Source organism: Aquila chrysaetos, chromosome 4, assembly GCF_900496995.4.
Source record: "Aquila chrysaetos chrysaetos chromosome 4, bAquChr1.4, whole genome shotgun sequence".
NCBI lineage: Eukaryota > Metazoa > Chordata > Aves > Accipitriformes > Accipitridae > Aquila > Aquila chrysaetos.
Window position 1 is genome coordinate 6,126,962 of NC_044007.1, and position 20,798 is coordinate 6,147,759.

Here is a 20,798-nt window from a genome sequence, read left to right on the forward strand (position 1 = left end):
CTCAGCATGATTTATGCCGTTTCTAGTTCAGACAGTACCTCACTGTAACAGAATGAGTGGTCTTAGTATGTCAAAACCATTTTTCATCTACCGCCCTGTTAGCAGAGACTGAGCACAGTATTCAGTCATACAAGTGTGGATTTTTGTAGAGGTACTGACAAAAAGAGTGTTTTACTTGTTATTTGTGCTCACATTAACATAGTTCTGTTTTACATCTTGGTCTCATTATTACTTGTACTGGCATAACCAAGAGGTGTGTAGGACGGTGGGGTGGGGAGGCGGAGATATTTATCTGTGTTTGCTGCTGAAGAAAATGTATGAGACTCTGCGTCTTGCAGTGGCCTGTATTTTGATCAGGAAAACCCTCCTCATAATGCACAAACTATTATGAAGTAGCATCCATCTTCACAGTGTGGGAGCAGGAACCTTCATTTTTATTTTTTTGCTTAGGCATAAAGTCCCTGTTTGGCAATTCCTCCCTGCCTGCAAAGACTCAGAGGAAGCTCTGAGGAGGAATGGATAGTATTTGCCTGTCTTATGATTTAAATATAGATATGTGGCTTAAAAATAAGAAAAAAAAAAAAAAAAACAGGTAATGGGTTTTATTCACTTTCCTGTATGGAGGTTGTTTATTTCAACTGGACAACAAGAGGTCTGGTGAAATTCAAATGAGATGTCTTTAGCTTTTTCTGGCCACCCGAGGTGAAGCTGTTCTTTGCTCATATTCTGCTTATGATATTTATAACCTCCTTTGGAGCTGCTGTTAACATTTTGCCTGAAACTTTCATTGAAAAATTACTTGTTCTCAAAGATTTTCAGGAAAACTATTCAATTTTAAAAGGAATAAACTGATAAATTGTGAGCATTTCTATTTCTATTTAATTTTTAATTTAGTCTTTGGGTTTGAGCCTTTAACACTTTCACTGCCCTGTGTGTTAATTTCCATGAATGTCACTGGGGTGTTGGGGGACTCCGATCTCAGGTCCTCTGTCACGTCCCAATTTCTCAGGATGACGACTCAGGTTCGCCGACTCCCAGGTCAGGACTAAGGTGAAATGACACCAGGGATCCTTTAACACACAAAACTCAACTTTTATTCACTCACAACAAGAATTCGCATGAAACTACGTCAGTAAACCGTATAACGTGTGCTAACCATACGTCCCCAAACATATACTACAAGCCTTGCTTATCTGGGGATCGCTTCAGGGAAGAAAATAAGGAGAACTCTCCCATTGTGTCAGAAGGTCCAGAGTGGACCCCCTTGATTTCTAGACTTCTTCTCAGACAGGAGCCTGGGGGCAGCTAGATCCACTCCTAGTCCCAGACTTGGTCAATGGTTTTATGTCTTAAAGGGATGAGGTGTAGGGATTATGAAGAGAGAGAGAGAGAAAGAAAGAGAGAGAGAGAGAGAGAGAAGAGGAAGATTTCACCAGTCCTGGGTCTAGCGTTGGTCCTGCCAGTCTAGAGGTTCAGTTCTGGAGGGTGTGTACATGTGGGGCTTCAATTCATGTCCTTTTATAATGTCCTTGCACTTTCTTCAGGTGGGCACTCAAACTCATTAGGCTAATTAGGTGTCACCTGCAGTTTGTGATTTCAGAACCTTTGGGAAATGGGTCAGTGGGCTTGGGGGTCATTTAAGGAGTAACTTCTCCCTCCCTGCAGGTATGACTGTTGTTCGATCTTCGGCCATCTATGGTGAGCTGCCCTGCTCAGCGTATCAGAATAGGAATTGTGCATCCTCCAGCAGGGCCTCTGTGTCCTGCTGTCCTGCGGTTCGTTGTTATGCAGAACTTACCCCACCACAATGTTTGAGACATTAACTCTTTCAGTCTCTCACAGTCCTCTACATTGCTGTCCTTCTCTGCCATTAATCTAATTGACCATTGAAATGCATAAATATGCACAATTGCACAGATCTGGAAACAACAGGATCTTCAGAAACCTTTTGTGTCTTCTGGGCATGGGACCATTCCCTAAAGTTTTTCTTTAGGAAGAATGTATCCAGGTTATAAATATCATAAGCAGAATATGAGCAAAGAACAGCTTCACCTCGGGTGGCCAGAAAAAGCTAAAGACATCTCATTTGAGTTTCACCAGACCTCTTGTTGTCCAGTTGAAATAAACAACCTCCATACAGGAAACTGAATAAAACCCATTACCTGTTTTTTTTTTTTTCTATTTTTAAGCCACATATCTATATTCAAATCATTCTAGTTCCATGATGGTTTATACCGGAATTGCTTTATGCCATTGCATTACCAAGGCCAGACCTTTTGGCATCAGGTGCCAATCAATCTGCAATAAATCATTTATTAGTAACTGATTGGTATCATACTTTTTATTAAAAATGAGAACATATTTGGTCACCTATAAAATGAGTGGCATTTTTGGCTGCATTCCTTAATATTGCAGACCTTACTAGTCTCCAGCTTTGCTTTACATATGGACATTTAACCTTAGAGTTTGACCTTAATCTGAGAGTTCCTTAGGTTTCTATGACTTTTCTATGCAGTTTTTGTTTTCAGCAGTTGAACTTGGTGGGTACGTGGGAAGATGTCTATTTATGACTTCTAGAGTATCTCTGACATTCAAATTAATTTGCCAAAATTAAGGGGATGAACAGGGAAAGGCTAAAATATGATGAAGACCTAGCTCTTTTATGTTGTTACACCTTGTCCATTTTGCAAAGGAAATAATAAAGGGTGGAAATGAGCTTGTTATGAAGTCATCAGTACTGACATATTTTCACGTGGTTTTGATATCCAAGGCTATATAGTAGTCAACAGTTCTAGTCCAGATGATGAGTGAAGCCAAGGTCTGCCCAGCATCCTCTCTTAGGAGCTGAATGTCCCTAAGTCCACTGAGAGTTTTAACTACATGGCCGTTGAAACTGGCACCCCAGGCACCTATGTATAGTCTCCTCAGCTTCAGGTGACTTAAACTGGAGCACCAGCCAAGCCACTGGAAAACAGTTTTCTAATGAAAGTATTGAGGGCTGCTTGAGATGCTTCTGAACATGGGACACATGATGAGGGAAGGCAGATGTTACCATTGCGAGGCAGTAGGTAGCCAGTTGGATATTTCCTGAAGGAACTGCAGCCTGTGGAAGGGTCCACAGTGGAGCAGCGAATGTGTGAAGAGGGTGGAACAGCAGAGAGGGGCTTTTATGGACTGACTGTAACTCCCATCCCCATCCCCCTGAGCTGCTTGGGAGGAGAGGAGTCAGAAAGAATGAAGCTGAGCCTGGGGTGGGGAGGGGGGAGGTGTTGTTTTAATGTTTGGTTTTATTTCTTACGACCCAATTGTGAATAAATTAAATTAATTTTCCCTCAGTTCAGTCTGTTTTGTCTGTAACAGTAACTGGTTAGTGATGTCCCTGTCTTTATCTTATCCTATTTTTCATCCTACTTTCTCCCACTGTCCTGTTGATGAGGGGGAGTGAGAGAGCATCTGGGTGGGAATTTGGCCCGTAGCCAAAGATAACCCACCACAATCTTAAGCAGCACAAATCTAAAAGAAGTAGCCAAATAGTTATACGGTGCTATTCTTAGAAATAACTCTAGTGGAATGGACACGTAGTAAAACATTAATATCTGCACACTGAGGAGTGTCCCGTTACTCTACTGTGGCAATCCTCCTTTAATACCACATTCCTGTTATTTGGAAATGATTAGACTGTATGGGTAGTCCAAATAGGGTATTTTTGTCACTTAAAAAATTGTATGGCATGTAATTTTAATGAAAATACAAAGTGACTTAAGGCATAATTCTTGCACTTGCTCTGGAAGAAATCAGGAGCAATAGCGTTAATTAAAAACTCCTACCACAGCACAAGGACAGCGTAAGGGAGAGAAAGATCAGGCAATTTAGATTTGGTTGCTGTTATTTTTAACTAGATACTGTGTGTATTTAGAATCTGAGCTTCTTTTATTTTCTTTTCTGAAAACTCAAATGTAAGTGGAGAATTTTCATGCCCAATTTCTTGCCTAAAACAGATACCTAAAATTCTCAAAGGTTGTGCTGGAACCATATCCAAGTTGGCAAGGATCTGCGAGTTGGAACAGGTAGGGTAATGTGAGCTTTCAGCTGTGAAGGACCATGACACAATTGCCTCTGAAGTGGTTTTTTTTTCTCCCAGTCAAGATCAGACAGATCTGGTTTATCTGCTATTACACCCCTAACAAAGATTTTATTGGTAAGTGTAACCTGTATGTGCTGTTGTTTATACAGCAGTTCACAGAAAACTAGGTGTTTTAACTGCTTATTTCCAGATATGGTTATATTCTTCTGAGGAAATAATTCTGCTAAGTGTCATAATGTCTTTAGGGACTGGGTGGACCTTTACAGTTATAATTTAACCTTTATTTCTGTATTTAGGGTCTTAGACAAAAATCAGGCTGAAAATATCTGCAAGCACTTGTGAGGTATGAGGAATTTGTAAACAAATAGACCAAACAAAGGGTAGGAGAGAAAACACAGAGAAAAGGGGTGTTACAGCAGGTCAGTGGGAGATCTGCAAACAGGTAGAGGTATCCTGAGCTACAACGAAGTGGATTAGGTACTGTACCGTACACTGACTTTTATTCCTCGTTCATGAAAGTGGTAATAAGGGAAGACTGGGATGAGGGTTTTTTTCTCTGTTTAGGCTGAGCTTATATTTGCAAACTTTCTAAAGTAACCTGCACCATGTGTAACTTAAGCCAGTGAAATCGCTGATGTTTTCTTTTTCTGTCTTCCTTCATCTAACATAGTGATCACCTATGGGATAGCAAATAACTAGAATACAGCTGGTTTAGATATGATTAACGCTAACATTTTCATGATACGGTAGCCTCAACATGGAGCAGCAGAATGATAATCACTATGTATAAATTTAATTTTCCTAGATGTGACATTAGCACATTTGTTGTCTTCCCATAGAATTTTCCTGTTTCTGTTTTGTATTAAATTTTTGTCACTCCTTGTCTGATCTCACTGCCATTTAGCATAGATATTTCTCTATGTCTCTTTTCCCTAAAAGAAGCCAAGAGCTTTTCACAATCTTTCCTCATTTGTCACACATCAGGCCATTGTGTATACTCTGCCTGCTGTAAAATAAGAGGGCCCTGATTAAAATCAGTATAAACCCACTTTAGTTAAAACTAAAAAGCAGAAGAAAAGACTCAGTGCTTCTGAGCATGCCTGCTCTCTCGAGCACTTCTGTTTGAGTGTGGATGCCCAGGATGTGTTCTTACAGAATTTTAGGCTGGATCAAGTGGTCACCTATCTAACATTATGTAATTTTTAATTCTTTCTCCCCAGGTATTACCAGATAAGAGTGGGACTGAAGATCCCATCCAGGATTCCCCACAGGCTGTTCGCTACGATTGCAGGACAGACAGGTAAGCATGTCCCAGAGGGATGTGACATGACTGGAGGTAGGGCAGCATGGAGGAGGAGAGTGTGTGTGGGAAACGCGTGAGCCTGGATTTGAATCCAAACCTGAATTTCCCTAATGATCAGTGGCTGTTCAGCTCTCTGTTGTGTTATGGGTTTGGGCTGAGTTGAATTTGAGTTTTGCTGCTTGTGTCTGTCAGAAAAGCAGAGGAAATTCTCACCATCTTATCTGCAAGCAGTCTCTCTTATATGTGGCTTTCCTTGCTGACAGTGGAAAGAGTTGGTGTACTAGAGGCGATTTCTGGATTAAAATTGTTTTAGTGTGTAGTGGGTTGACCCTGGCTGGACACCAGGTGCCCATCAAGCTTCTTTATCACTCCCCCTCCTCAGCTGGACAGGGGAAAGAAAATATAATGAAAGGCTCATGGGTCAAGATAAGGACAGGGAGATCACTCAGCAACTGCCATCACGGGCAAAACAGACTCAACTTGGGGAAATTATTTTAGTTTATTACCAATCAAATCAGAGTAGGATAATAAGAAATAAAACCAAATCTTAAAACACCTTTCCCCCACCTATCCCTTCTTCACTGACCCAACTTCACTCCTGACTTCTCTACCTCCTCCCTGCTGAGCACGGGAGTGGGATGGGGAATGGGGGTACAGTTAGTTCATCACACGTTGTGTCTCCTGCTCCATCCTCTTCAGGGGGAGGACTCCTCACACTCTTCCCCTGCTGCAGCGTGGGGTCCCTCCCACGGGAGACAGTCCTCCATGAACTTCTCCAATGTGAGTCATTCCCATGGGCTACAGTTCTTCAAGAGCTGCTCCAGTGTGGGTCCTTTCCATGGGGTGCAGTCCTTCAGGCACAGACTGCTCCAGTGTGGGTCCCCTGTGGGGTCCCAAGTCGTGCCAGCAAACCTGCTCCAGCGTGGGCTCCTCTCTCCACGGATCCACAGGTCCTGCCAGGAGCCTGCTCCAGCGTGGGCTTCCCACGGGGTCACAGCCTCCTTCGGGCATCCCCCTGCTCCAGCGTGGGGTCCTCCCTGGGCTGCAGGTGGAGATCTGCTCCCCCGTGGACCTCCCTGGGCTGCAGGGGGACAGCCTGCCTCACCAGGGTCTTCCCCACGGGCTGCAGGGGAATCTCTGCTCCGGCGCCTGGAGCACCTCCTCCCCTCCTTCTGCACTGACCTGGGGGTCTGCAGGGCTGTTTCTCTCACATGTTCTCACTCCTCTCTCCAGCTGCTGTTCCACAGCAGTTTTTCTTCCCCCTTCTTAAACCTGTTCTCCCAGAGGCACTACCACCATCACTGGTGGGCTCAGCCTTGGCCAGCAGCCTGTCCATCTTGGAGCCGGCTGGCATTGGCACTGTCGGATGTAGGGGAAGCTTCTAGCACCTTCTAGTCTCCCCTGTAGCCCCCCCACTACCAAAACCTTGCCACGCAAACCCAATACACAAAAGCTGTTGTGTTAACAATAGCTTTTAGAGAATAACTTATAGAGTCCTTTTGACATAATGTCATGCAGAGAGGAATAAAAAAATGTGAGTGCAGGATTATTGAGTTCCTGAGCTTGGATATCACATTCTGGCTTTTTTACTTTTTATATTTGAAAATATTCCAGTTATTCTTTTGTGGATTAAAAGTTTTCTTTTCTCTAAGTAAAAAAGTTTTTTTCAGTTTGGAAGTCTGGTTCAATTAACTAAGATACATTAAAATTCAAAATTATTAGACAAATTATATTTGTATAAAATGAAAATAGTTATACAAAAATATGAAGAAATCACCTGAAAAACAATTCTGAAACTCAAAATCTGAATAAATGAATTTATTTGGGAAATAAATAAATAAATGTGTGTAGTCCAGGTTTGGAAAACCTCTTAGTGTGAAAAATCCCCAAGGAAGAAAGGAAATTATTTTTCATCATGTTCCAGTGTAATTTGCCCTTGGCATATCCAGAATCCCCTGGACTTCCTTTGCTCTCTGAAAATGTCCTCAAATTGCAGTAGTTTCTGGCATAAGTAGTCTTGAACTAGTGAAATACTCCTAGTATGAAGATAGCTAGAATTTTACTTTCTAAGGGCAAAAACCCCTCAACAGCAAACACCAACAAACCCAAACTACTCCTATTCTGCATTGAACCAGCGATGGCTATATTATTTAAGGAAGAAACTGAGCTGTTTTCTATATTTACTTTTTATTCAGATTAGTATTTTCTTCTGCGTGATACATCTTCAGTGTCCCATCTTCTTTCACTTCTGCTAGAAACAATTTATGTAAAAGCATGGCCAGGAGAGAAGCGAGGCAGGCAGTGTGGTTACAGGATTAGCAGCTGGCTTCCATAGTGCTAATACAATCCAGACTGGAATCTAATAGCTTTATAGGGCTAACATCAAGACAGGGGGTATTTAAGCTGTTAAGGCTTTAAACAGTTTTTCCTTGGCTATCTTTGCAAGTACTTCCTAATTGATTTCCTAGGTCTGCAAGAGAGCATCGTTTAATGGGACTGAACTTAAAGGCAAACAGGCCATAATGTTCTTTTTGTTCTCATGCCTCTGATCTCTCTCAATGTGGGGATAGCTGGGATTGGACTAATTAAATTGCTGTGCATGTTTCAATAAGACACTCCTATTAAAGTAGTATTACAACAAAACAAGGTTGTTATAAAATAGTGAATAAACTCCTACCTCAGCAAGAATGAATGCAAAATAGGTGGGATGATACATGAGTTTGATTTAAAGGAAATATTTTTAATCTTTTCCTTATCAGGTTCATAGGATCTATGAGAACTGAGAATATGTTTTGAAAACAATTATGTAAATTTATAAAGTAAAATCTGTGAATATATGCAGTAATAAATTATATAAAATATGTAAATATATAAGATAAATTAGAGGTAGTATTTATCTTCCAGTGCATGTGGCCTTTTATTTTCATTAAATTTTGCAGGATTTACAATCAAACCATGGGAACTCACAGCATTGATTGTTTGCTTCCCACTAGATGTTTTCAGCAACAGAGGCCAAAAATAAGTAGTTTTCAAGAATTCAGCAGAGGGGAAGCTTAAGCCTGTATTGGGCATTCCTTTGGTGGTCGCCAGCCAAACCTGAACAGCAAGGACTCCATCCATGGCACAGGGCTGACAGGTTGTACAGGAAGCCTTGATGACCTACTACATGGTCCATATGTTGGCCGCATCCTGTCTACATTGTTGGAAGAGAATGGGCTATGTGCCCCAGTTGAAGCAAAGAAGAGCTGTGCTGGAGCCCAGTAGCTCCTGTGGTTTGGTCACTTAGGTCATCAAGGCTGCACATTAGCTTGTATTGAGTCAGGCTGTACGAAAATAAATATGCCATGTAGCATATATACATATGCACATATATATATTCATAAAAATACATACATTTCATTCATACTCCCAAGCATTTTTAGCAAGGTCGGTTTCCTTAGAGACAAGAGAAGACTGGTGGCTGGTGACTTTTTCAGCAATGAAAAGGAGAGAGGGAATAAGGCTTGTTGTGCACGGTCTTTAGTTGCTCTCATGCAGGTTTTCAACCCCTGTGAAATTTAGCTTCCTGTCTCTGAACAGATATCATGACTGATGCAGCCTGCTTCTGGCATATAAAGAACAAATTACGCTCTCTGCTTTTTCTTGTGCAGCTCATAACAGCACATACTTCATTGGCCTCAGCATCGGTTCTGCAGGGCTGAGCAAATGCAGACATATCTTAAAGCTAAACTCTAGAAATGCCTTTCTGAGTGAATTTATGGGGCTTTTGCTTCTGGTGCTCTTCAGTAGCATGGCTTGTTAAAGTTGCCATGTGATGGTGTCCACCTGTACCATACAGTGGGCTGAATCTGCATGACTCAAGAACGAACAGCTAAAGGAATGGGAAAAATGAATATGCCATCTCACAGTAGCACATTTGTATAATTAGCTCCTTGGCTGAGTTGTTTTATGATCCACTAAGTGTATTCTATAATTTTTTAGGCTACCGTATAAATTCTGGGACAAGGATACATAGAAGTTAGGAATGCGCATCCAGTGATTTCCAGGCTATATACATACAAGATGAAAAACTGCAGGAGCTTACCTAAAAAACATATCTTTAAAACATTTCTATTTTAAAGTTTACCCATAAGCACACAAGATCATTGGTCAAAACACTGGGAGAAATAACACTGGTCAGGAACAGTTAGGATTAGCTGTTTTATCTTGATTTCCTATTCTACCTGAAAGCGTGGAGAATGGTGGAGGCCAGAAAAACAGTATAGGTAAGGATTATTTAAGGAAGATGGTATGCATGGGGTAAATCTTAGCAGCATTATTGCCTATGAAGAATATGTGGGTGGATTACATTGTTGAAGATACCAGTTAAGCCAAATCTCAGGAAAAGTATAAATTTTAATTTCATCTGCACTGTTTTGCAGTAGTCTACACACCACCTGGATGCATTATTGTTTTGAGAGAGAATTATATTCTTTATCAGTGAAAGTTGTAGTCAGGTTTTTTAATAAGTTCTGTTCTTAGACCCACTATGCCTCATTCTCATACACTGCAACCATGGATAGCTGCTTGCCTACCAGCTTGCCTAGCTGTTTACCTTACTGGCCAAGGAAATTTTTTTGGTGGGTGAACATTAAGAAAAAAATTATTTTGTATAGCATATAACTAAAGAAATTAATTAGGACTTTGATTTGTGTCCAGATTTCCTTTGTTTGTCCCATCCAGAAGTACTACATTGCCAATTTTCAAAACTTTTCAAATAGACAATTATTTTTGAAAACTTGGCCTGAAAATCTAATTGCAATATCAAGTATTTAAGAAAAATTATTACCTGCTAGGCTAATATTTCTTAGATGGTAGCAGTGTTCCACCTAATTTTAGTCAGTTAAATTAGGTTATTGTCTAAGCATGCAGAAAGCCAAAGACAGCCAAGGAATGTGGTTCTTTCTTCATCTATCTCATATAAGGCAGGGGAGATAAGATGCAATATTTGTTCCAGACAAGTCGAGAAAAAGTAGCTGTCACTGCCATTACACATTAACTCTTTTGATTGGTGATGTAGAGATGTTTCATGTATACACAGTTTGATGCTTTCTCATAAAATGGAATAACTGACATTAGGTGACAAGAAAAAATTAGCATGATTTAAGTTGTGATATGCAAAAAGGAAAGTAGGAGAGAGTATCAGAAAATGAAGAACATCACTGTAACCTGTGTCTGCATTGTGCGATACAAGTTCATGATCACCCACACTGAATGCCCTTTCCTATAAATTAAATGTTGATCTGTGACTACCTTGCACCTAAGACCTAATCTGAAGGGTTATTTATGTTTCTGATATGCTCCTTAATGAACTGTTTGTGCCCATTTATAATAAACAATTAGTGATTCTAATCTCTTTATTAGTATTTGGATATCTCAAAGAAGTTTCTGGTGAAGGAATTCTACTTTGATTATTAAAGAAAAACCTTTTCTTGTAAATGGCTTCTTAATGCAGTCAAAACAAGTATTTGCAGTTAGTTGCTCATTAGAGCAAGAAGAAACAACACCATGACTTGTGGAACAGTATGAAATTGCAATCATTAGTTTCAGTAACTTTTTGAAAGGTAATTTCTACCTCCGTTAAGTAAAGATAAGCTTACTGCTTTTGAGGCATGAGAAAAGGGGGGAGATTCACGCTTTAGCAAACACATGGTTCTGTTTTCAAAACTTATTAAATTAATCTGAAAATAAATATGTATTTTATATATAAAATAAAGCATACCTGACAAATACAAATTATATCTAGAGGGGACCTTACTGTGAGAGAAGTTATTTTGGGGATGAGTTGTCTTAAAGAACCTCATTAGCTGAGGGAACATAAGAGATGATCACACATTTTAGGAATTGTTAATCCACAATCTCAACAGACCTAATTCTATGATATTCCAAGAGAAAAGAAGAAAGAAACAGAAAAAGATATGAAAAGGAGTAAACTGAAGATATTTCTGACTGACGCACTACTTCTGTGTGCATGTCTCAATCCTCTTCCAGTCAAGGCCTTTCATAAATGGCTCAAAGGACAGAAGGTGAAAAGATGTATTTGTGGCTGGGAGATTTTCCGTTGCAGACCCTGAACTATGCAGGACAGCCTCCCTTTCCCCTGCCAGAAGCTGGGGCAGATCATGTAGATGGCAGTGGCTTAGGCCACAGTCTTGGAGATGCTGAAGAGCATCCCAACCCAAAATTGAGACCTGGTCAGTGGAGAAAGTCAGAACTAGGAAGGGTCTGTAAGCACCAACACATACCACAAGTCTCTTCCCCACGCAGTGAGTGTGAGACACAAAACTTCATCATCAGTAGCCACCTGAAGGTCTGGAAGAAACAGAATCCAGTTGTTCAGATTGAGAGACCCAACACAGTATTTCTGCTGCTTGAGACCAAGAATGAACTTCAGCTCTGTGGTTAAATAGGCCATACAGCTTTTTCAGACCTACCACTGGTGTGAGTTGGACCTTCACAGAGCTCTCTTCCCTTCCAAGTTTACTTACACGTCTCTGATTTCCCCACGGAGCGATCCTTGCTGCCTTCAGTCTAATGTAAGGTTCAGTCTTGCAAGTTCTTTAAAATCCACCACGGCTCTAAACATTGAATAGTCATTTACACTAGTTCAGTAGGTAAATTGCATCTGTACAACTGTTTCCTGCTGCTCTGCACTGATGAAAAACTTATGTGGTGCCCTATTCTGATGTCCCACGCTTTACTCAGGGAATTTTCTCATCTGAATTAATATTTGGAATAAATACATGGAGTGTCAGCTACACAGGTGACACAACAAAAGAATATTTGCTCACCTAAGTTTCTGAAGCACAGAATTATTTTCAGACGTGAATTCTCTAACTGAACAAGGCTCCTGGGGAACTGGCAATGAGTTTAGAAACAGAAATAAACATTACAAAAAGCATAGATTCTGTTTGTTTTAACAAACCATTAAGTATTTAAGAAAGCAAAGACAAAACTTTCTGCTGATCCTAAGTGGGTCAGCTATTCTATCATCTCACATTTGGGCATGTCTGAGAAATGAACCTCAGTTTATAGAGCAATACAGCGATAAGAGACTGCATTTATGTTAGGATCTTTCATACAAGGAAATTGATAGGACATCTTGCTTTTTATCATCACTGAATCTATGTATGGGTAGAAAGGTAGTTTTATGTAATTCTTTCCCTGAGACTAATTCAAAATGTCAAAAGGCAAGGTTAAGATAAAGGATTCATCTCAGAAATGTGCAGCTTTAATCAAAATTCATGCTGAGGGAGAAAACATTCTGAACTTTTTGATCAAGTAATTTAAAAATAATGGTGTCTCCTTTATATATAATTTATCCTAAATAAAACATCTGCATTTATTCCAAATATAAATATGCTAAACATAATATTTCAAAACTAAAACAGGTCTCTTCAAACATTTAAATAGGAAAATGATGATGCATTGAAAGAGTTTGTGTCTGGAAAGTGTTGTCTTTGCACTTTTAAAGTAGGCTTATTTTAGCTCAGTTGTAAAAATGGAGGGTGTGCACGAGTATTACTCTGCTAAAGAATGTGTATTTTCAAGCTTCAGCAATTGAGTTTTCAAGCCTTCTAAAAAGCAGATATGCAGCTTAGTACATGCAGATAAATGTGGCAGGTTCAACTCTGTTTTTTTACCTTTAGAGCTGAAATTTTCAGAAGTCACTGGTTATTTGTATTGCTTCAGTCTTTTCTTTTTTTTTTCTTCAGCCTGAAACACTGAAGTTTCAGCAGAAAGGTACTTCTGAAACTGGGATGTCAAAGTGGGCTAACTAAATAACCTACAACAGCTTAAAATCTGTACTATGATCTAGTATTTCCTGTTCACTGAGTGCCAAAAAGGTGAATTTGCATTAAAAAATGGATAGCTTGCGACAAATTATGAAAGTCTTGACAATTGACTGCTACAAACCAGCATATAACAATTTTATATAGATCACAGGAGAAAAAAACACAAAATGTACCCAGAATTCTATGCAGGAGACAACCCTGTTTTACCAGCAAAGCTCTTCAAGTCTGTCGTCAGAGCCAAAATCAGAATGGGTTTGCCTTAGCAGTTCATGGCAGCTATAAATTCCCATGAGCTCCAAGTACCTGAAAGGATGGTAGAGCAGAGTTGGTGCTAAGATTGTATAACAGGTACATTGTCTTTCTACGGATGTGAGAGGTAAAACTGAAAGTTTGTCCCTTATCTCTTGAATTCAGTGTGAGCTTGGGGCAGTATCATGTGTAACGGACAGCTGTAATAACCTCGTAGTAATAACCTCATATTCCTTTTAGGTAAGATATATCAGAGGGAATACAACATACCAAATAGAGGTCTATAAAGATACTAGAAAATTCTGCTGAAGATGCTACTGTGCTGGATTTGTATTAGCTATGAAATAGGCAGACATCACAACTGAGTGTTTTCATAGAATCATAGCATCATAGAATCATTTATGTTGGAAAAGACCTTTAAGATCATCGAGTCCAACTGTTAACTTAACACTGCCAAGTCCACCACTAAACCATGGCCCTCAGCACCACATCTACACGTCTTTTAAATACCTCCAGAGGTGGTCAGTCGACCACTTCCCTGGGAAGCCTGTTCCAATGCTTAAAAACCCTTCTGGTGAAGAAATTTTTCCAAATATGCAATCTAAAACTTGCCTGGCAGAACTTGAGGCTATTTCCTCTCATCTTATCACTTGTTACTTGGGAAAAGAGACCCACCCCCACCTCACCACAACCTCCTTTCAGGTAGTTGCAGAGAGCGATAAGGTCTCCCCTCAGCCTGCTTTTCTCCAGATGAAACAACCCCAGCTCCCGCAGCCGCTCCTCATAAGCCTTGTGCTCCAGGCCCCTCACCAACTCAGTTTCCCTTCTCTGGACACGCTCCAGCACCTCAATGTCTTCCCTGTAGCGAGGGGCCCAAAACTGAACACAGGACTCGAGGTGCAGCCTCACCAGTGCCGAGTACAGGGGGACGATCACCTCCCTGCTCCTGCTGGCCACACTATTTCTGATACAGGCCAGGATGGCGTTGGCCTTCTTGGCCACCTGGGCACACTGCTGGCTCATATTCAGCCGGCTGTCGACCAGCACCCCCAGGTCTTTTTCTGCCGGACAGCTTTCCAGCCACTCTTCCCCAAGCCTGTAGCGCTGCATGGGGTTGTTGTGACCCAAGTGCAGGACCCGGCACTTGGCCTTGTTGAACCTCATACAGCTGGCCTTGGCCCATCGATCCAGCCTGTCCAGAGCCAGGCTCTGTAGAGCCTTCCCACCCTCGAGCAGATCAACACTCCTGACCAACTTGGTGTCATCTGCTGTTTTCTGCTCTTGTCTTTCTGTTTTTCTAAAAACTGTTTTCTACAGTTTTTATATATTTCAACTTGTAAAAGAAAGGGTGTAGACACCTTTGCTGAAGGCTATGAATCACCAGTTAAGGGAAGATCTTCTATGCATCTAAAATGCAGAAAGGAGTGAGGGATTATATGAAGGAACATGCAGCATGTCTGTAGCCATGTGTTAGAGGGGTTCCCCAGTAAGGAGCTCGTATAGCCTGATTACAGTCTTGGTCACTTCAGCCTCTTCATAAGTTTTACCTTCAGATTTAGCAGGAAATTCTGGGTTGAAAATTTTGCTACCAACCAAGGTGATAAATATGAAGTCTCACCAGTCATCTGAGCTGAAAGACTCTGGGGTCTAAATTAGTAGGAACTAAATGACCACAATTTCAGGAAGGTGCAACTGTATTTTTGTATGGACACCACAAGTATTTCTAAGTCTTTCTTTAAAAATACTTATGGATGGTGGATTATGTCCCAGTGTTCTGCTTGGCAAATCATTACAGACACGCCACAGGGTTTGATGGCTTCTTGAGAGTATAGGTTGTTAGGATGTCCTAGTGACTATGTTAGGATGTCCTAGTGACTATGGGATGTAGAAGATCATCAAAAATTACGATTTAAATATCCTGAGTTCTATAGATGACAGTTGCTATGTAAGAAGTAGATATTCATTGGTTAAAACATATGTATATACAATTACAGTTAATAGTGGTTCTTCCTTGGGGAGAGTATCTTACATGATTTATATATAAGCTCTCTAACAAACCTTATTTCACTAAGTTTTCTGTATGAGAAGGAAATAGTTGTCTTGTAATGATGTGTTAGGTTGTATTCTAAGGGCAGGCAATAAATCATCTGTAACCTGAGTTATGGCTGTGAGACGGAAGAAGCCCTGGGAACCTGTGACTAAGGGTAAAAATCATCTTATCTAACTGCTGATATCTATGCTGTGAGTGTCTCCACCTAAGCCAATCAACCAGTCTCCCTTTAAATTCAGAGGAGAGAAACAGGTAATTCGAGGGAGTAATTTAACATATCTATTTTAAGATGAGTTGAATCACACCTATTTCTGTCCATTTACTATAAAAGAAGTTGCAGAAACTTCTGCAGAGAGACATTTCTATTGTGTTTGTCAAAGACCTGGCACAAAAAGGCTGTGATTGCAGTTTGTGCCTTCATGTATGTATGCATACAAATTAGGCAAGTAATAATAAAAAGTAGGAAAGGTGACACAATATACAGAGAGAGCAAATGGTACCCTTGTCTTTCCTAGCAAAGAATCAGAGACGATAGCTTGATTCAGGATTTTGCATAATGCTTCCAAATGGTTTTTCAGGGTAAAATATAAGAGAAAGGAGAAGACACTAGTGTGAGAACAACTTTCTTATTCTTTTCTTTGGACCTCATTCTGCCACTAACAGGAAAAAAAAAGCAAAATTATCTAAAACATGGATTCACATTTTCCTTCTGGAATGTCACAGTGATTTATTAATTGAAAATGAAATTGTGGAAGTTGCATTTGTTTATTTATATTTTGTAAGACTAAAACTATGATTATATTTTCACCATAAAGTTCATAAATGGACTAAGAAGATACTAGGAAATAGAAGCCAGGCTTGAATATCGATGAACCAGGAATTGAATTTGAGGTTCAGCAAAGCATTCTGTTCTATTAACTGTTCTCTAGGACATGACTCTGTGGTCAGTAGCATTGAAGCTTAACATTATGTATTAGATATGACCATAAATTAGAAAAATGAGAGAAATTTCTGTGCATTCAAGTGTACATTCAAGAGCCTTTCAGAAGTATTTGCTTAATTTACTATTCCAGCCAAGGAATGTTGGGTGAACTTCCCGTCAGTAATGCTGACAGGGACTGCTCTGAAAAATCTTCTGGCCCACAGATTAGAACAGGGAACATAGACAGCAGGACAAACTCTGTGTCCTTGTCTCTGTCTTATCTGTAAAATGATGGTACTGCTTTAAAGATGCAAATATATATATATAACTTAGTAATTTTCCAAATGTGTAGGATAAACAACAGGAATCCAAATAGCTAGAGACATATACCCTCTAGCAGGTGATTCAAAATCTTCCATCAGCAGAAAAGCTATGTCCAGGTAGGATAATGATGTCACAATGAGAGGGAAAAGTTCTGAAGGATTTGTTCATGGATTCTTTTATGTCCAGAAAGGACTATTTTTATAGCTTGTCTGATACCCTCTGAACCTAAGCCATAAAATTTCAATAAGAGTTTTGTGCACAAAGCACAGCTCTGGTGTTTGAACTGGGGTATATCTTTGTAGAAGGATGTTCAATGCTAATTTTTAAGAGAGGGGTGTTTCTGGAGTGTTGTTTTGGGGTTTGGTTTGTTGGGTTTTTTTTCATTTCCACTGGAGAGAAAGGATTGGCCTGCTTTCTATGAATAACTCTTTATAATAGAAACCAGTGGAACACCCATTGCCTTTCTAGCAACTATAATCAGAAAGATATGATGTCTCCTTCTTTTGTGGTTTTAGTTAGTCTTCATCTTTTTTGTGCTCTTTGTATTGTTGAAAGAAGCCAAAAACAAAAAGTCAGATACGATCTGTTGGATTGGGCTTTGAGCAACCTAATCTAGACAAAAATGTCCTTGTCCATGCTAGGAGGGTTGGAACTAGGTAAACTTTAAACATCTCTTCCAACCCCAACCATTCTATGATTCTGTGATTCTAAGTATGAATGCGATGCAATGTTGTGTGGTGGGTTGATTCTGGCTGGTCACCAGGTGCCCACCAACGCCGCTCTATCACTCCTCTCCTCAGCTGGACAGGGGAGAGAAAATATAACGAAAGGCTCGTGGGTCAAGATAAGCACAGAGAGAGATCACTCCTCAAGTACTGTCATGGGCAAAACAGACTTGACTTGGGAAAATAATTAATTTAATTTAATTTAATTTAAATTAATACCAATCAAATCAGTGTAGGATAATGAGAAATAAACCCAAATCTTAAAACACAGTCTCCCCACCCCTCCCTTCTTCCTGGGATTAACTTTACTCCCTATTTTCTTTACCTCCTGCCTGCCAATGGCACAGGGGGATGGGGAATGAGGGTTGCTGTCAGTTCATCACTCATTGCCTCTGCGGCTCCTTACTCCTCAGGGGCAGGGCTCCTCATTCTTCCTTTGCTCCAGCGTGCGGTCCCTCCCACGGGAGACAGTCCTCCATGAACTTGTCTGTCACGGAGGCTCACAAAATCAAACAGGTGTTAAACTCAATCAAATTTATTCTTCAATCAGAATCATTTAGAACACTGACAACATTAGTAAAACACAGGTTCAGTGATGTAAGGGGAAGAATTACACAACCAACTTTTAAGAATTCTTAAGCTTTAGAAATGATGACCCAAAATGCGCATATCACTCACCTAAAAGATGCGGGTTCTCACCCTGCAGCAGTTACCTTGGGTGGCATCGCGACCCAAGGGGACAGCCCCTGACTGCAGACCCACTGCTCCGAGGAGAACCGACTCAATTTGCCCCCTGGCAGGGCTTCATTTATAGCCTAGTTGAATCTGATCTGTGGTCGAATAAGGTCATGTTAGTCTTCATTGGCTGAGGGCCAACGCTTCCTTATTCCTGACCGAGGTGTGTACCTGGCGGTTTTAACTCGACCCCACCATGCGAGGTCGACCTCAACCTTGACTTCTGGGGTTTTTTTCTCTTTTTCCATGGCCGAAATATTTCACTGTCTATCAGGGCAGGTGTACTTGCTGCATTCTTCAATGTGGGTCCCTCCCATGGGCTGCAGTCCTTCAGGCACAGACTGCTCCAGCGTGGGTCCCCGCGGGGTCACAAGTCCTGCCGGAAAACCTGCTCCAGCCTGGTCTCCTCTCTCCACAGGGTCACAGGTCCTGCCAGGAGCCTTCTCCAGCACGGGTTTCCCTTTGGGCATCCCCCTGCTCTGGCATGGGGTCTTCCGCGGGCTGCAGGTGGAGATCTGCTCCCCCGTGGACCTCCCTGGGCTGCAGGGGGACAGCCTGCCTCACCAGGGTCTTCCCCACGGGCTGCAGGGGAATCTCTGCTCCGGCGCCTGGAGCACCTCCTCCCCTCCTTCTGCACTGACCTGGGGGTCTGCAGGGTTCGTTCTCTCACATATTCTCACTCGTCTCTTCTGGCTGCTGTTGCACAGCAGTTTTTCCCCCTTCTTAAATCTGTTCTCCCAGAGGTGCCACCACTGTGGCTGATGGGCTCGGCCTTGGCCAGCGGCCTGTCCATCTTGGAGCCGGCTGGCATTGGCTCTGTTGGACATGGGGGAAGCTTCTAGCAGGTTCTAAGAGAACCCACCCCTGTGGCCCCCCCACTACCAAAGCCTTTCCATGCAAACCCAATACAACATGACCAGCATGAACAAAGAGTATGGGTTTGAATGCGGTAATTTCAATTTTCTTTTTACAGTTGCCTTATATACCCGTTGAGTGTGAGAAGAAATGAGTAAATAAATTGTACTTACATTTCATTTTGATGTTTAAGTTGCACAGACGGCGTGTGCGTGATGGTATAAAACTGCCTAGAGTCGAATCGCTTTCTCACTGATGATGTGTGTACTGCCCTTAAAGAAACACCTCATCGTGTAGGTGCTCTCATATCTTTCAATTTCTCATCTGTAGCGGGACTTTTGAGACATGCTGTAGGCAGCCCGTCCAGCAGTGCCTAGCAACCTACTACAGCAATGCTGATGATGCACTGATCAGTCCTGGCACTGGACCATATATCCCAGTGGAAAAACACCAGTTTTGCTTTAAACTTTGCTTGCCAGCATCTGTTTGCATGGAAAGTGAATCTGGTTTAACGGCAGCCTTGAACCATTTGCTGCCTACAAGGCCTGATCTTGCTCGCTCTCTGACAAAAAAACTTGAGAGGGAGTCATTAGGAAGTCAAGGGAACTACAGCAAACTGTGGTGGAAGGTAGAGGTCTAAGGAGAACGAGACCTCAGGTTTGTATAACATACTGAAGTATAGAACAATTCAAACCTTCTTCTTCCTCCTTTAGACTTGCATTCCCTGCTGGTGTGACAGCACAGAGCCTGCAGTTAATGCTGGAACTCAGCTCATTTCCTACAGATTTCTGCGTGCAAAAGTAATGTTGTGTATATATTTATACATTTACTTAAATACCCTTTTTGTCTTGGATTTCATGCAAAACTTTTACTCCTTTTCAGAAGATTAAAGCAATGGGTGTCCTGAACAGGGAACAACTTGCATTGTCTTTGCACCTGCATGAATGATTAGGAATCACTTGAAGCAGGATAACAAACCAAACGGCTCAAAGAGGTGCAAGTTATGTGGGAAAACCCCCACGCTTTGTTTTTCTCCTTTTCTATATCTGGGTTCATGCAAATTTGGGTCCTCTTTCATGTTCCATGAACAAATAACTTCCTCTACACTACATGTAGCCTCTCTGAATATGGCCTGATCTGTCAGAAGCAGACACTTTCTCTGGTAGCTGCTGTAAAATTCTGTGTAGTAAAATGCTGGTTTGTGACTTGAAGCTTGAAAACAATCCTGTTGGCTTAAATAGATGCTTCTCATTTATTAGATAAGCACTTGCTTAAAGGTTTGATAGATTGGGGATGAATGTTAGGAAAGCTCCTGATTTTACCTTGATTTTAAATTATATAGCTGGTGGCATAAAAATATATGGTGCAATAGCATGCATTTTATAGAAACTAAGAAAGTTCAAAATGGCAGACTTGGCTTTTACAGACAGGTGGTAAAATCTCACCTTCTACTGTAGATACCGTCTAACTTAGTCTTCCCCTTGCATGCGTGTGGAGGAAGTCATAATGCATATTAAAAATTTGTTACCACAACACCCTCCACTGGTAAGATCATAAACTCCCTGAAATTGCACTGTGTCCATTTAAGTGTGCCTCTGAGGACTGCATGTAAAGTGGGTAGATCAGTAGAGTAGTCGACTCACTACATCTTTCTTTGTCAAAGTAGAAAGTGATAAAGTTGGTCTCCAGCCACTAAGGGCCATAATTTTTTGCCCT

At 41.1% G+C, this 20,798-nt stretch overlaps 1 protein-coding gene across 1 annotated transcript in view; it reads left to right on the top strand.

Moving 5' to 3' along the window:
- The window catches only part of FAM135B (family with sequence similarity 135 member B), a 270,746-nt gene that overhangs the window by 151,370 nt on the left and 98,578 nt on the right, over positions 1–20,798 (top strand). Inside the window, exon 5 of the mRNA XM_030012198.1 lies at positions 5,305–5,384. Coding sequence (XP_029868058.1) covers positions 5,305–5,384 — 80 coding nt within the window. The remainder of the gene's footprint in view (positions 1–5,304; positions 5,385–20,798) is intronic.